We start from the raw sequence: 13,922 nt of genomic DNA, 5'->3' as shown, positions 1-13,922 counted from the left end.
CTCCAAATCTAATTTTAAGATTATGTGCCCTTGTTCTTGATTCCCATACCAGAGGAAACAGCTTCAGGCTGACAGTCTGATGGTGCACCTTCATGTACTGGAAGCTACATATTTTAATACACAGGGCTCTATTCTTTGCAGACACTAAGAAGCAGTATACCTGTTTCAGTTCAACAAAATAGGTGATATTCTTGATAGTCAAGAGTCCACCCGCCTGGTTTAAAATTTAGACAAAGGCTGGCAGCTAACTGTCAAACATTATTAATTGTGCATTCTACATTGAAATACCTCTATTGAGTGGAATCCACTTGTCAACCATTCAAAACTCTCCTTTTATACAATATAAATGTTGGTTTTCCTCTTAAATTGGTATTCTCATGAGTCGTTCTGATGAGTGCAAGACAAAAAGCTTTGATAAAATGCACCTTTGTTCAGCAATTTTCAAAAAATTATTGCCATCTAACCTCTTGAAGCTTTTTAACATTTTAAACACCTGATCTCTATATTTAGGGGAGCATAAACCAAGCTAATACAGTATATCCTCTTAAGTCATAAGGAAGACTAAAAAAATAAGAAGACAGAGAAAATAAACTGAGGGCAAACTAGCAAGGAATATGAAAGCTGACAATAACAGATTCTTTAAATATATTACAAAAAGGTCAAAGTGAACATAAGCCTGTTAGTTAATGAATCTGGGAAGATAGTGTTGGGGAACAAGGAAATTGCAGAAGTGTTAAACTGATATTTTGGTGTCAGTCTTTACAGTGGAAGAGTCAATACAGAGTGGAGCCGGAGGAACACAGAGGAACAGGAGAGTTGGCGTTTTGGGCCTAGACCCTTAATGACTGGGGAGGGGGCAGGGAGCTGGGAAATAGAAGAGAATGGGTCTGGGGTAGGATAGGTGGGATGGAGATAGGTAGATGCAGGGAGGGGTAGTGGCAATTGGTCAATGAGAAGGGTGGGGTGGATAGGTGGGGATAGGTAATGTCAGGTCAAGGAAGCGGGGCTGAGAGAGACGGTTGGACATGGGATGAGGCCAGGAGTGGGGAGATTTTAAAACTGGTGAATTCTATGTTTAGGCCATCAGGCGGAATATGAGGTGTTGTTCCTCCAGTTTGCATGTGGCATCATTGTGGCACTGGGGTGGGCCCAGGATGAACGTCATCAAGGGCGTGGGAGTGGGAGTTAAAATGGTTAGCGATCAGAAGGTGTTGTTGATTGTATCATGCCGAGCTTAAATGCTCCGCAAATCTATCACCGGTCTCACCGATGTAGAAGAGAGGTCACATCAGGAGCATCAGATACTGTAGACCAGATTGGAGGATGTACAGGTCCTGACGGATATGGAAAATTCATCTTCCGCTTAATGGAACTTGGCCTTCTCTCTTGCAGGCCCAACCAGCCCCCCTCCACTAACACCCTCATCTACTTAATGGAACTTGTCCTTACACCAGTTTCAAAATCTGCCCACTCTCGTGCTCATCTCAGGCCCAACCCCCCTTCTCATCCCTGGCTCCTTGATTGGACACTACCTGTACATCTTCTTCCCCTTCTTTCTGCTCCACCCTTCCCACTGACTGATCCCCACTACCCCGACCTGCATCTACCTATTGCCATTCCACCTACCTTTCCCCAGCCCCATCCCTCTTCCTTCTGTTTATTTCTCAGCTCCCTTCTCCTTCTCCAGTCCTGATGAAGGGTCTAGGCCCGAAATGTCGACTCTCCTGCTCTTCTGATGCTGCCTGACCTGCTGTGTTCTCCCAACTTCATACTGTATTGACTCTGACTCCAGCATCTGCAGTTCCAGCTATCTCCTCTTTATGGCGAAAGATACTTCAGACATCCCACTTTTACTAAAGAATACAGGGAACAAATTCAGGATCATCACTATCACTAGGGAAGTGGTACTGACAAGCCCTGGCCATAATGGCTTGCATTGTAGCAACCCGAAAGAGGTAGCTACAGAGATAGTGGATGCATTGGTTGTAAATTTCCAAAACAAAACATTGCATACCAGAGGATGGTGAAAACTGCCAGTGGGACATCCCTATCCAAAAAGGGGATAGAGATAAAGAAGGGTAACTATGGGCCGATTAGCCTAACATCTGTTGCCAGAAAAGTATTCGAATCAATTACTAAGGAAGTAATAACAAGACATTTGGAAAATTATAATCTAATCAAGCTGAGTCAGCACGGCTTCGTGAAAGGGAAATCGCATCTAACTAATTTTTTTTAGCGATTTTCAAGGAAGAATCAACCAGAGTGGAAAGAGCAGAACCAGTAGACGTATTTGAACTAGCAGAAGGTGTTTGACAAGGTACCTCACAAAAGTTTAAGTTATAAGATGAGAACTCATGGTGTTGGAGGTAGTATATTGGCGTGGGTAGAGAATTAACTAATGAGCAGGAAACAATGAGTGGCTAAAAGGGGTTCTCTTTCAGGTTGGCAACCTAACCGGCGGGTTTCCTGGGACCACAACTGTTTACGAAATATATCAATGACTTGGAGGAAATAAGTGGATGTACTGTAGCCAAATTTGCAAAAGACACAAACATAGGTGGAAAGGCAGGTTGTGAGAGGATATAGACAACTTCCAGAGAGATATTGATGGGTTAATAAGTGGACAAAAAGTTGGCGAATGGAGTATAATGTGAGAAAATGTGAAGTAGTTCATTTTGGAAGGGGGGGATAAAAGAGTAAAATGGAGAAAATCTGCAGAAAGCTGCAACACATGGGGACTTAGGGGTACTTGTGCATGAAAAACAGAAAGCTAGCATACAGTCACAGCATGGAATCAGGAAGGCTAATGGAATGTTAGAGTTTATTTCATTGGGGTTAGGATGTAAGAGAAGGGAAATCTTACTGCAGCTGTATTAGATACTGGTGAGACAACATCTGGAGACCTCTTTCATTTGAGGCAGTTCAGAGCAAGTTCATGAGAATGATTCCTGGTATAGAGGGATTGTCTTATGAGCAAAGGCTAAGTAGGTTAGGACACTATTCACTGGAGTTTAGAAGAATGAGATGCGATTTCATTGATACATTTAGGATTCCTAAGGGGCTTGTCAGGGTTAAAACAGAGTATATTCCCCTTCATGGGAGATTCTAGGACCAGAGTGTACAATCTCAAAAGAAATGGGGTGCCAGTTTAAGACTGAAATGAGGAAGAACTTCAATTCTGAGATCTTTGGAACACCTTGCTAGAGAGTCAGAGACTAATCTCAGCCTTAAATATACACAAACTTGAGGGTTATGGACAAAGGACAGGAAATGGACGTGAGGACTGTCAGATCAGCCATAAATCTGTTGATTGTTGGAGGAGGTTAGAGGAACTGATTGACCTACTCCTGTTTTCATGTGCTTTTAAGTAATATGTTGCACAACTAATGAACTGTTTACTGAAGTGTAATAACTTGTTTCTATTTTGTAATCTGACATACACAGAAGGTAAATGTGGTTGCTACTTAATAACATGCTATTAATATTCTTGTGTTTGGCAGGGTTACCTATTCTAGTCGCTATGTTTGTGCATATAACAATCATCACAACCATAATTTTGATTATGAAGAAGTATGAGTACAGTGGTGAGCATAGTCAGTCATTTTTATTGACTAGAACAAAAATATCTTAAACTGTTTCTAACCTAGACATGCAAGATTCTGCATGAAGGGGAGATTCTGGATGTAGATTTATGAAACAATATTGTATTATCTAGTACAGATTTCCATCATTTTTCGCTATCAGATCTGGGTCTCTTCATTCAGAGGTGGTGACAGTATCACCGCACCACAAGGACAAAACAATATATTTTTATTTCCATATTCAGAAGTGCCCTTACACAACTGAATGGTTTTTATTTTCCCATCACTTAATCACCCATGGTATTTTTCACTTATTAGCCACTAAAGTAAATCACCTGTGTTTTGCAAGTAGTTAATTGATGTGCAGAGCTTGTTAAGATTGATTGAATTATTGACTGATTGATTTATTGTCATGAGTACTGAAATACAGCGAAAAGCTTTGTTTACGAGCGGTACAGGCAGACGCTGGTAGGCGAGGGATGTACAGATCAAAAAGACTTAGCCAAAGGCATACAGGTTATTTTGCACAGGGCATGTGCTAAGCAAAATCAGTGTTCGCAAGATCAACGTTATTTGAGGCTAGAGACCCCATTCATCAGTCTGATAACGGCCGGGATGAAGCTGTTCCTGAACCTGCTCATATGTGTGTTCAGGCTTCTGTATCTTCTGCCTCATGGGAGAGATTGTAGGAGATCATCACTGGAGTGTGATGGGTCTTTGATGATGTTTGATTATATTAGATTCCCTACAGTGTGGAAACAGGCCTTTTGGCCCAACAAGTCCACACTGCCCCTTGAAGCATCCCACCCAGACCCATCCCCTTATAACCCACCCACCCCTGAACACTATGGACAATTTAGCAAGGCCAATCCACCTAACCTGCACATCTTTGGACTGTGGGAGGAAACCACAGCACCCGGAGGAAACCCACGCAGACATGGGGAGAATGTGCAAACTCCACACAGACAGTCGCCCCAGGCGGGAATCAAACCCAGGTCCCTGGAGCTGTGAGACTGCAGTGCTAACCAGTGAGCCACCGTGCTGCCCACATGTTGGCAGCCTTTCCATGGCAGCGAGCCTTGTAAATGGAGTCCATGGAAAGTTGACTTCTGCTGGGCTGTGCACACCACCTTCTGTAGTTTCTTACGGTCTTGGGCAGAGCTGTTGCCATTACCAGGCTGTCATGCACCTGGACAGGATGTTTTCAATGGTGTATCTGTAGGAGTTGGTGGGGGACCTTACGGACATGCTAAATTTCCTGAGCCGCCCGAGGAGGGAGAGGCATTGCTGGGCCTTCTTGACTGTTCTATCTACGTGGGAAATCCATGACAGTTTGTCAGTCATCGTCACCTTTTCAAACTCAGTTCCATTGATGTAGGGCAGTGCAATGACACAAAGGGGAGGGAGGGGCCAAATCAAAATGGAGCTGCAAGGGATAAGAGCAAATATTTTCTAATCAATCTGTTCAGAAATGTTATTGCGCAGCTCTGGAGCAGCTTGAGCCTCATAGTTCGGGGTTAGGAACACTATAACTGCACCACAAAAACCCTTGTTAGGAATCAGAGATTTCCATTTCCTTGAGGAGATTGAGTGCTCCCTGGCCGGGTTTGTGTTAAGAGTTTTCCTGCCACCTGTATCGAGTCAGTTTACCTGATTCCGTGTTCTAGGGTGCCATCCTGCTGGCATCAACTATAAACTTCTGAAATTGTGAGAACCCTGTACCATAAACAAAAGGTCCCAATAACTTTAAAGGTTCCTACTCTTGTTCCTATCAGTTCCATACCAGCAAGTTGGATGAGGAATGCCTACATTAGTTAAATTAAGTTGAACATAAACGACTCTGTCAGGTTGACTGAAGTTGCAACTCATGCTACAACTAGACAGGAATTAGTGACTGCTATAATATACAAAGTACAATTTCTAATTTAACTGTAGCCTTCTTTGTTTACAACAGATAGTCTTGTTGCTACCTATTATTTCACTGAAACAGAAACTTCAGTAGCGTCTTGATTTTGTTCATAGTTCTTTAAGCTAACAATTTCTGTAGTTAAAACAAAAATTCTGATATATTTTTATTGTGTTTAGAGGAAGGATGTGCTTCTGAATGGCCCTTGATACACAAGTTATTTGGTGCTGTTGCTTCACCGTTTGTGTTATGTCTGCTTGTCTTCAGCTACAGTAAGTATTGCAAGTATCAATGCTTGCCCATTGCTGATCTGAAGTGAAAAACTTGAAAAGACTTTACAGAGGTGTTGCGTTAAAAATAAGTCAGAAAATTAGTGCTCTGTAGAAGGTTGTGAAAACAGATTCATGATTCTTCCATTGCCTTTTAAAATGTTATATTGCACACAATTAGACCTGCACCCAGGCCACTGCCATTGCCATCCTGAACTACCTGGTATTTATCCTTCTCTGCTTTAGAATTTACCCACTGATTTGTGGCTGAGTGCTACACTAAATGGATTTGTCCATTAACTGCAAGGAAGATACTGCCATTAGCATTTCTGAACCTTTTTCAAAATGTTCCTTTCTTTCTTGTGGAAGAATTGTGTTTGTTATCTTTATGAAGTAAACAGATAGTTCCACTGAATTGTAACAGTGCAGGAGGAGGCCATTTGGCCCATTGTATCTGCGTCAGCTCTCCAGATGAGATCCCACTTAATGCTATTGTCCTGCCCTTTCCCCATTACTTTGCACATTATTCCCTTTCAATCAACAATTTAATCTGCACTTGAATACCTTGATTGAAGCCACTTCAATCACATTCTGAGGCAGTGCTTTCAAGAATTTAACCATTCATTGCATGAAAACAGTTTTCATCATACCACTTTTGCATTTTATTTCTGTTTCCCTTTACCCTGAGATTTTTGTTCCTAGCTGTTGCTTGAGAACTATTTAAAACTACTACACAGAAATTTCCCCCTTATTCAAGGTATGCAGAACAGTGTTTTCTGTTCTTTGCTCTCTATTACAAAACTTTTCCTGCTCTTTCTTAGAAATTTTCTCTTTAAACAAAGCGTTCAATGCTGCAATCACTGTTACAATTTATCCTACATCCTTCATTATTATTGTCATAGTAATTTGCAGCAGTTTAGGAGAGCATTTGGTCATCAAGTCCTTGGTTCCTTCATGACAATTTTAAATTGAAGAATCCCTTATCACCGATTTCACAATGAGAGCCATGATGTGGAGAGGCTGTTTTTGGACTGGGGCGGACAAAGTCAGAAGTCACATGGTGTCATGTGACTTCTGACTTTGTCCACAATGAAACAAAGAGTATATTGAGAAAGTACATCAAAATGTGTTATTATTTTAAAACAGCTTTTAAGTCTTCTTTGTTATGGTGGAGAAACTCCTGTCTCTTAAGTTATTCCTCATAATCACAACTTTTCCTTTCTGAACAGTTTCACTGGCTTTTTGGTAATTTTTATAGTAACACTCCAATTCTGGCCAGACTATTACTTTGTCTAAGTTTTTCATTGCTCCTTTACTGTGACTTTAACAACCAGTATTTGCACATTCATAAAATTCAGCATTTCCTTTTCCTTGTTTGTTGACATCTTCCAGCATCTAGCCATCTTCATTAAACCATATTTACCTAACAAATCCTCAGGTCCTTACAAAATACTACACAGCCAGCAAATTATATTTTAAAGCATACTGCAAACAACAGTTTACAAAATGGAAAATATTTCAGGTAACTGATAAATCTAAAGTTAAAAACAGAAAAACTGGAACAACTCAACAAATGAGTTGAGTCCTTTGGGTGATTTTTGATCCCCGCTTAAGCAGGTGCAGAAGTGGGCACACATTAAAACATGTCCCTGCACCATAGATGTGGAGGGTGGCAGGGTTGCCCACCTGCAAGCAGTAGGCAGTCTATGGTCCTATTAATGGCTATTTGAGAGCATAGACGGGAGCTGACTGGAGTGTCTAGTCAGTCTCCAGGTTCCGCAGGAAACTCAGATGAGTATTCTGAAGAAGGCTCCACACCCAAAACTCATGAAGGGTCTAGGCCCAAAACGTCAGCTTTTGTGCTCCTAAGACACTGCTTGTCCTGCTGTGTTCATCCAGCTCCACACTTTGTTATCTCGGATTCTACAGCATCTGCAGTTCCTATTATCTCTCTCCCCACACCCAAAACGTCAGCTTTCCCGCTCCTCTGATGATGCCTGGCCTGCTGTGTTCATCCAGTTCCACACCTTGTTATCTCAGACTCCAGCATCAACAGTTCCTGCTAACTCTCAGATAAGTGAAGCGGCTGGGAGGCAGCATTCTGGTGGCAGACTGGGGACTCAGTGCTGCAGTTGAGTTCCTTGTCCACAGTCAGCTGTGGACAAAGGTCAACATATAGAGGAATTGTCAGCACTCACCCCCCACCAAAAATGTGACATCCCCACTCACTGTTGGAGATTGGGTGATTCCATTTTCATACAAGTAAATCACAAACACTGTCCCCTGTTGCTATTTCCAAGCTGGAGGGCATCCTATTGATTTTATTGAGGCCACCCTCAGGCCATTACAACTAGCCTGATATGCAGCACAACCAGTGTGCTAAACAGCTCTGGCAGTGTAAAACTGGGTATCCACATGGTGCTGTGCGCCATTAGCGACAGAATTATATTAAACCACAGTTTGTAATCACATGGCCCAGCACAGCCTTCACTCTTCCATTACTGTCAAGCAAGTAGATTGACCCTGATGTAATGAAAGAGTGCAGGAGGACATGCCAGCACTAGGTATATCCAAAAATGAGGTGTCCACCTGGTGAAAGTACAACACAGGACTACTTCTATGTCAAACAGCAGAAGCAGCAAGTGATAGATAAGGCTACGTTATTCCACAACCAATTCCCTAACCAATCTATGCTCTGCAGTTCTATTACACCCAGAGGAGAACACTGAACAATATATCAATCCTCAATGATGGCGAGCCCAACGCATCAAAGACATTGCTGAAGTATTTGTATCCATCGTCATGCCAGAAGTGACAAGTGCATGATCTACCAAAGCCCCCTCCTGAGGTCTCCAGGATCACAGTCAATTGTTAGTCTTCAGCCAGTGCAGTTCACTGCAAGTGATTCCAAGAAATGGCTGAAAGCTCTCGATACTGCAAAGGCCATGGGCTATGACAAGATTAAGCAATAATACTGAAAACTTGTGCTCTAGAGCTTGACACACCCCTAGCCAAGCTTTTACTGTACAGCTACAACACTCGCATCTACTGACAATGTGGAAAATTACCCAGGTATATCCTGTACAGAAAAGGACAAAAGCACAGGACAAATCCAACCCAGCCAATTACTACCCCAGCTGTTTATACTGAATCACCAGCAAGCGATGGAAGGCATTGTCAACAGTGCTATCAAGTGGCAGTCAAAAAAGGTATAATCCATTCGCCGATGCTTAGTTTGCATTCTGCAAATGCCACTTGGTACCTGACTTCATCACCACCTTAGATAAACTCCAGAGGTGAGGTGAGAATGACAGTCCTTGACATTAAAACAATATTTCACCAATTGTGGCATGATGGAGCCTAGCAAAACTATAATCAATGGGAATCAGAGACAAAACTCTCTTGTTAAAAACTGAAAGAACTGCAGATGCTGTAAATCAGGAACAAAAACAAAGTTTCTGGAAAAGCTCAGCAAGTCTGGCAGCATCTGTGAAAAAAAAGTGTTAATATTTCAGGTCCAGTGATCCTTCTTCAGAATAATTAACTCTGTTTTTTCCTTCACAGATGCTGCCAGACCTGCTGAGCTTTTCCAGCAACTTTGTTTTTGTACAAAACTCTCTGTTGGTTGGAGCCATACGTGGCCCGAAGGTTGTGGATTGAGGTACAGTCATTCTCACTTCCAGAACATACTTGCGAGAACTGTTCAGGATAGTGTCCTAGGTCCAACCATCTTCAGCTGCTTCATCAATGACCTTCTTAAGTGGGGTGTTCATTGTGCAATCATCAACGTTCATTTCGGACACCTTATAATGAAACAGTTCATGCCCATATGCAGCAAGATATGGACAACAACCAAGGGCAAGCAAGAGTGATTCGAACCATTGATGGCATTACCATCTCTGAATTCCCTACTAATATCCTGGTTTGGCCATGTACGTATTGGGGCTGCAAGCAGGTCTGTGGCAAATAACTCACCTCCCATCTCCCTAATACCTGACCACCACGTATAAGGCCCAAGACAGAAGTTTGATGGAATACTCTCCACTTGTTTGGATGAGTATAGCCTCAGAAAAACTCAAGAAGCTTGCCATGATCCAGCCCACTTGATTGGATCACATTTCACTCCCTCACCATCCATATTCCATAGAATCAGTGTGTATTATCTGCAAGATGTACTGCAGTAACTTGCCAAGGCTCTCTGACACCTCCGAACTAAACTGTGACTTTCAATGTCTACAAGGACAAGAGCAACAAGTGCACAAGAAAAACACCACATCCATGATCCTGTCCAACTAACATGCCATCCTGACTTGGAACTGTATTACTGTTTCCTCATGGTCACTGGCTCATAATCCTGGAACTCTGTCCCTAAAAACACTATGTGTGGCCCTACACACCAGGGTCTGCTGTGATTTGAGAACTTGTGAATGTGTGAAATAGAAGTTGAAGCAAACTAATAGACCCTGCTGCACCAATCAATAATATCGCGGCTGACCTGTTTGTGTTTTGAAATATAATTTCCCATTTACACCCATAACCCAGTCAGACATGAACTACTCTGTCATACCTTCATAAAGTAATTATAAATAATTATTTACTTATTATGCTTGAACAATGGTTATCTCAGTACATAAAGATTTTTTAAATCTATATACAGAAAAGCCAGATCCTCTGGCAGAACAGAAGCCTGCAAGACAACAAACAGAGATTGCTGCTACCATCACTCCTGCCTCCACGACTGGTGTTGTCATGCCAATCACTGCTGCCAGTGATGCTGTATCTACTTCCATCACCACAGTATCCACATGGTCCATAAGTTCCAGCTTTGTCACCAATGCCATGTTCACTAATATTATCGATTCCTCTGCTGTCACCAGTCTACCCAACTGTATCCATGTCACACCCAGCACAGATACTATTCCCATCAAAATCACATCTTCTACCCCTGCATCCAGCATCACCTCCAACATTCCCAAGAGCACATGTGCTGACACTAACGTTACCACTGCTGTCATCCACACTCCTACCAGAATCACACCTACTACCCTTGCCACCACCAGACCCACCAATACTTTGACTGTGGCTGTTACACCAACTGCCACAGCACCCATCATCTCCGGGTATTCTGCAGGGCCTTATCCTGTGATAATCACACACGATGAACTGGCACAACCGTCCAACTCCACACCAGTAGTTGTAGCACAGCAGGAGGATGAAGCATTCGCTGGAACTTCTGGAAGGCCACAAGGACGTTGGCGTGTACCAGTATGTGGTGTAAACACAGCATCACAGCAGGATCTTCTGGCCCTGATGTTCCATGATGAATTCTCCAGGGTACAGCAGCTGGAAAATCTGTGTGTTGGAGGCCTGTTTAATGACATACAGTCTGCCATGGCAGACATGCAGGCCTCCTTCCATACTGATTTACATAATGTACACACAAGTATGCAGTCAGGCATCGTAGACCTGGAATCCAAAATTCATACAGGGTTTACAGGATTGCAGAGTGTCTTACAGAGTGGCATAGCTGAGCATCTAACAGCTGTAAGGACAGGATTAGGCAACATTCAGGATGTTCTTTGCAGAGGCTTGTCGGATATAAGGCATACTGTTCACAGTGGCCTAACCCAAGGAGATTCAAGCATTCAGAAAGTACACACGACAGTGTTAGAGGGTTTAGCTCAGATCAGTGAGGAAGCTGACTCTGTAGTCAGCCTCCTCACTGAAGTCGTAGACAATCAAAGCTCTGCACAGTTCAGCAGGACCGAAACCTTTGAAACATCAGGTGACTTAAGAGAACAAGAGGTGAACTCAGAAACTAATGAGGGTGTAGCTTCTATTGAAATTGGGTTTACCAAATGTGTTTCAAGTAGACCAACCCATACTTCCTCTGCCAAAAACAATGCAATAACTAAAGAACTATCGGTGCCCACAAGAAGAAGTTTACGAAAGAAAAAGTGGAAAGGTAGAAAATATAAATAGTAACCACACATTGTTTAATAAAATTACATTTTTCATGAAGCTTTGACTTACATTCATTACTCAGTTGCATTTTCATATGTATTGGAATTGTTGAAAGCTTTGTCAGAATGTACTAAGTGTTATATTCCAGACTTGTTTTACACCTGGGACAATTTAGAATGTTTTATTTGTTCATACCAATTAGTTTTGAATTGGGTTGAAATATTTCCTGTGTTGATGTAGTTTGATGTGAAGTTTGAGTAAATTGTCTCTCGTTTTCCACTGTAACATTGCTGTTTGGAAAGATCTGAAATGATACTGCCTGATGGCAATGTTGTACAAGAGATGCACAGCAAGTAGTTTGCAACCATTTTCAGGGCATGTAGAAAAGAAAGCTAATCTAGAGATGCTGTAAAGTCAATGTCAAGTATGCGAAATGTAAGCTCTAAAACTCTGAGCTATGTGGCACAGAGACAGGCCCGTCAGCCCAACGAATCCATTCTGACTCCCCAAAGATCAGCCCAAACAGCCTCATTCCCTGTTCTGTCCCTGAAAGTTTATTTTCTTCAAGTGCCCAGCCAATTTCTTTTTGAACTCTTAATAGTACATTAATGTGACCCATGATATTTTCTTCAAACAATCCTCAGACTTAATTGCGAAATGATTAACCATGTTTTGCTACTATTTTGTAGTAAGTTCTCCATGTCTCTCCAGGGAGGTGGTACATCAGTAATTAAGCCTCCAAGAAGGCAAAGATTTATGAATCTTTATCCCTGGCTGATCAAAAGTTCAACATGAACAAAAATAGGTTATGAATCTGGTTTTACAATTTTGATGTTATACCTGACCACAGGATGACCTATTGATTCACCTACCCATGCCATGTCTAGGACTCTCAATTTCTACCTCTAACCCTAACATCCCCCTTAACATCTGTTTCTAAACCCCTCCACCATCCCTTTGTTACATCCAGATATACTATTCCAGTGCATTCTTGCCTGGCCTCTCACACTCTAATCTCTGTAAACTTGAGATGATTTAAACTCGTTTGTCCTTGTTCTTATTTGAACAAAATTCTGTTAAGCACTGCTCCTCTGCCTGCTGACCTGTTGGCTCTGTGTCAAGCAATACCTTAAATGGAAAATTCTCATCCTTTCAAATTGTTTGTATAGTCTGCTCTCTATAATCTCCTTCAGCTCCATGACTGTCCAAGATATCTATGCTCATCTAATTCTGAAGGCCTGGCCGTGCCTGAAATTATTGACCATGCGTTTGGGTAACTAGGTACTAATCTCTGGAATTCTCTTAAACTTGTGTGACTCAACGTCTCCTTCTTTGAGACTAACATCACCTTATGTGTGGCTGTGTCTGATTTTAATTCATAATGTGACTGTGAAGTGCATTGTTAAATGGAATCATGTTAAAAGTTCTATACCAATGCAAATTATTACTGTAGTTTTTAATCACAGTTGTTGTGCTGTTGACAATTGTCTTCCAAAGGTTACATCTGTGGATTGTCATACTTTCCAACGGTGTGAAGGATTCGCAGCTTCCTTAAATAAGTGTTCAGCTTTTTGAGCGAATATTTACAATATTAGCCATTTCTCCTGAAAGCTTGTTCCCAAAGAGCAATGTTTTCAGCAGAAATCCTTGGAAAAACATCAGCAGTGACTTTCATGCACCCTACTTAAAAGAAAATGTTTAATTCTTGGCTTGAATCAAGGCTGTTTTTTTTTCAATTTACACGTTCCAAATCAGAAATCCCATTCATTTAAACTGAACAATTGTTTACAGTACAAAAACTGAAAGAACTGTGGATGCTGTAAATCAGGAACAAAAGCAGAAGCTGCTGGAAAAGCTCAGCAGGTCTGGCAGCATCTGTGGAGGAAAAAAATCAGAGTTAACGTTACGGGTCCGGTACCCTTCCTCAGAAATGTTTACAATAATTTGGTCTGACAGAACAAAGCTCGTTTTGTTCTGCCACAACCAGCCCAGCTTGTCCCCTCCCCCCCTGCATCCCAAAACCAGCCCAGCTCGTCCCCAACTCCCTAACCTGTTCTTCCTCTCACCTATCCCCTCCCACCTCAAGCCGCACCTCCATTTCCCACCTACTAACCTCATTCCCCCCCACCTTGACCTGTCCGTCCTTCCCGGACTGACCTATCCCCTCCCTACCTCCCCACCTATACTCTCCTCTCCACCTAT

The 13,922-nt window shown here is 42.1% G+C and overlaps 1 protein-coding gene across 1 annotated transcript; it reads left to right on the top strand.

Annotated features, from left to right (window-relative positions):
• The first annotated feature begins 1,225 nt into the window (after nt 1-1,225).
• LOC125446667 (uncharacterized) lies at nt 1,226-11,777 on the top strand. The gene is made up of 4 exons (XM_048520410.2): nt 1,226-1,325; nt 3,501-3,584; nt 5,667-5,759; nt 10,414-11,777. The coding sequence occupies exons 1-4, from the start codon at nt 1,226-1,228 to the stop codon at nt 11,736-11,738; spliced, it is 1,602 nt and encodes a 533-aa protein (XP_048376367.2). The 3' UTR covers nt 11,739-11,777.
• The last annotated feature ends 2,145 nt before the right edge of the window (nt 11,778-13,922 follow it).

Source organism: Stegostoma tigrinum, chromosome 34 (genome assembly GCF_030684315.1).
Source record: "Stegostoma tigrinum isolate sSteTig4 chromosome 34, sSteTig4.hap1, whole genome shotgun sequence".
Taxonomy (NCBI): domain Eukaryota; kingdom Metazoa; phylum Chordata; class Chondrichthyes; order Orectolobiformes; family Stegostomatidae; genus Stegostoma; species Stegostoma tigrinum.
Note: the sequence above shows the minus strand (reverse complement) of the source record. Positions and strands in the feature narration are given on the sequence as shown.

Bases quoted from the DNA above. Each gene is read 5' to 3' on its own strand.
- LOC125446667 (XM_048520410.2), top strand. From the start codon at position 1,226: ATGCCGAGCTTAAATGCTCCGCAAATCTATCACCGGTCTCACCGATGT. The intron at 3,585-5,666 runs GTGAGCATAGTC...TATTGTGTTTAG, and splicing joins GAAGAAGTATGAGTACAGTG to AGGAAGGATGTGCTTCTGAA. The intron at 5,760-10,413 runs GTAAGTATTGCA...ATCTATATACAG, and splicing joins TCTGCTTGTCTTCAGCTACA to AAAAGCCAGATCCTCTGGCA.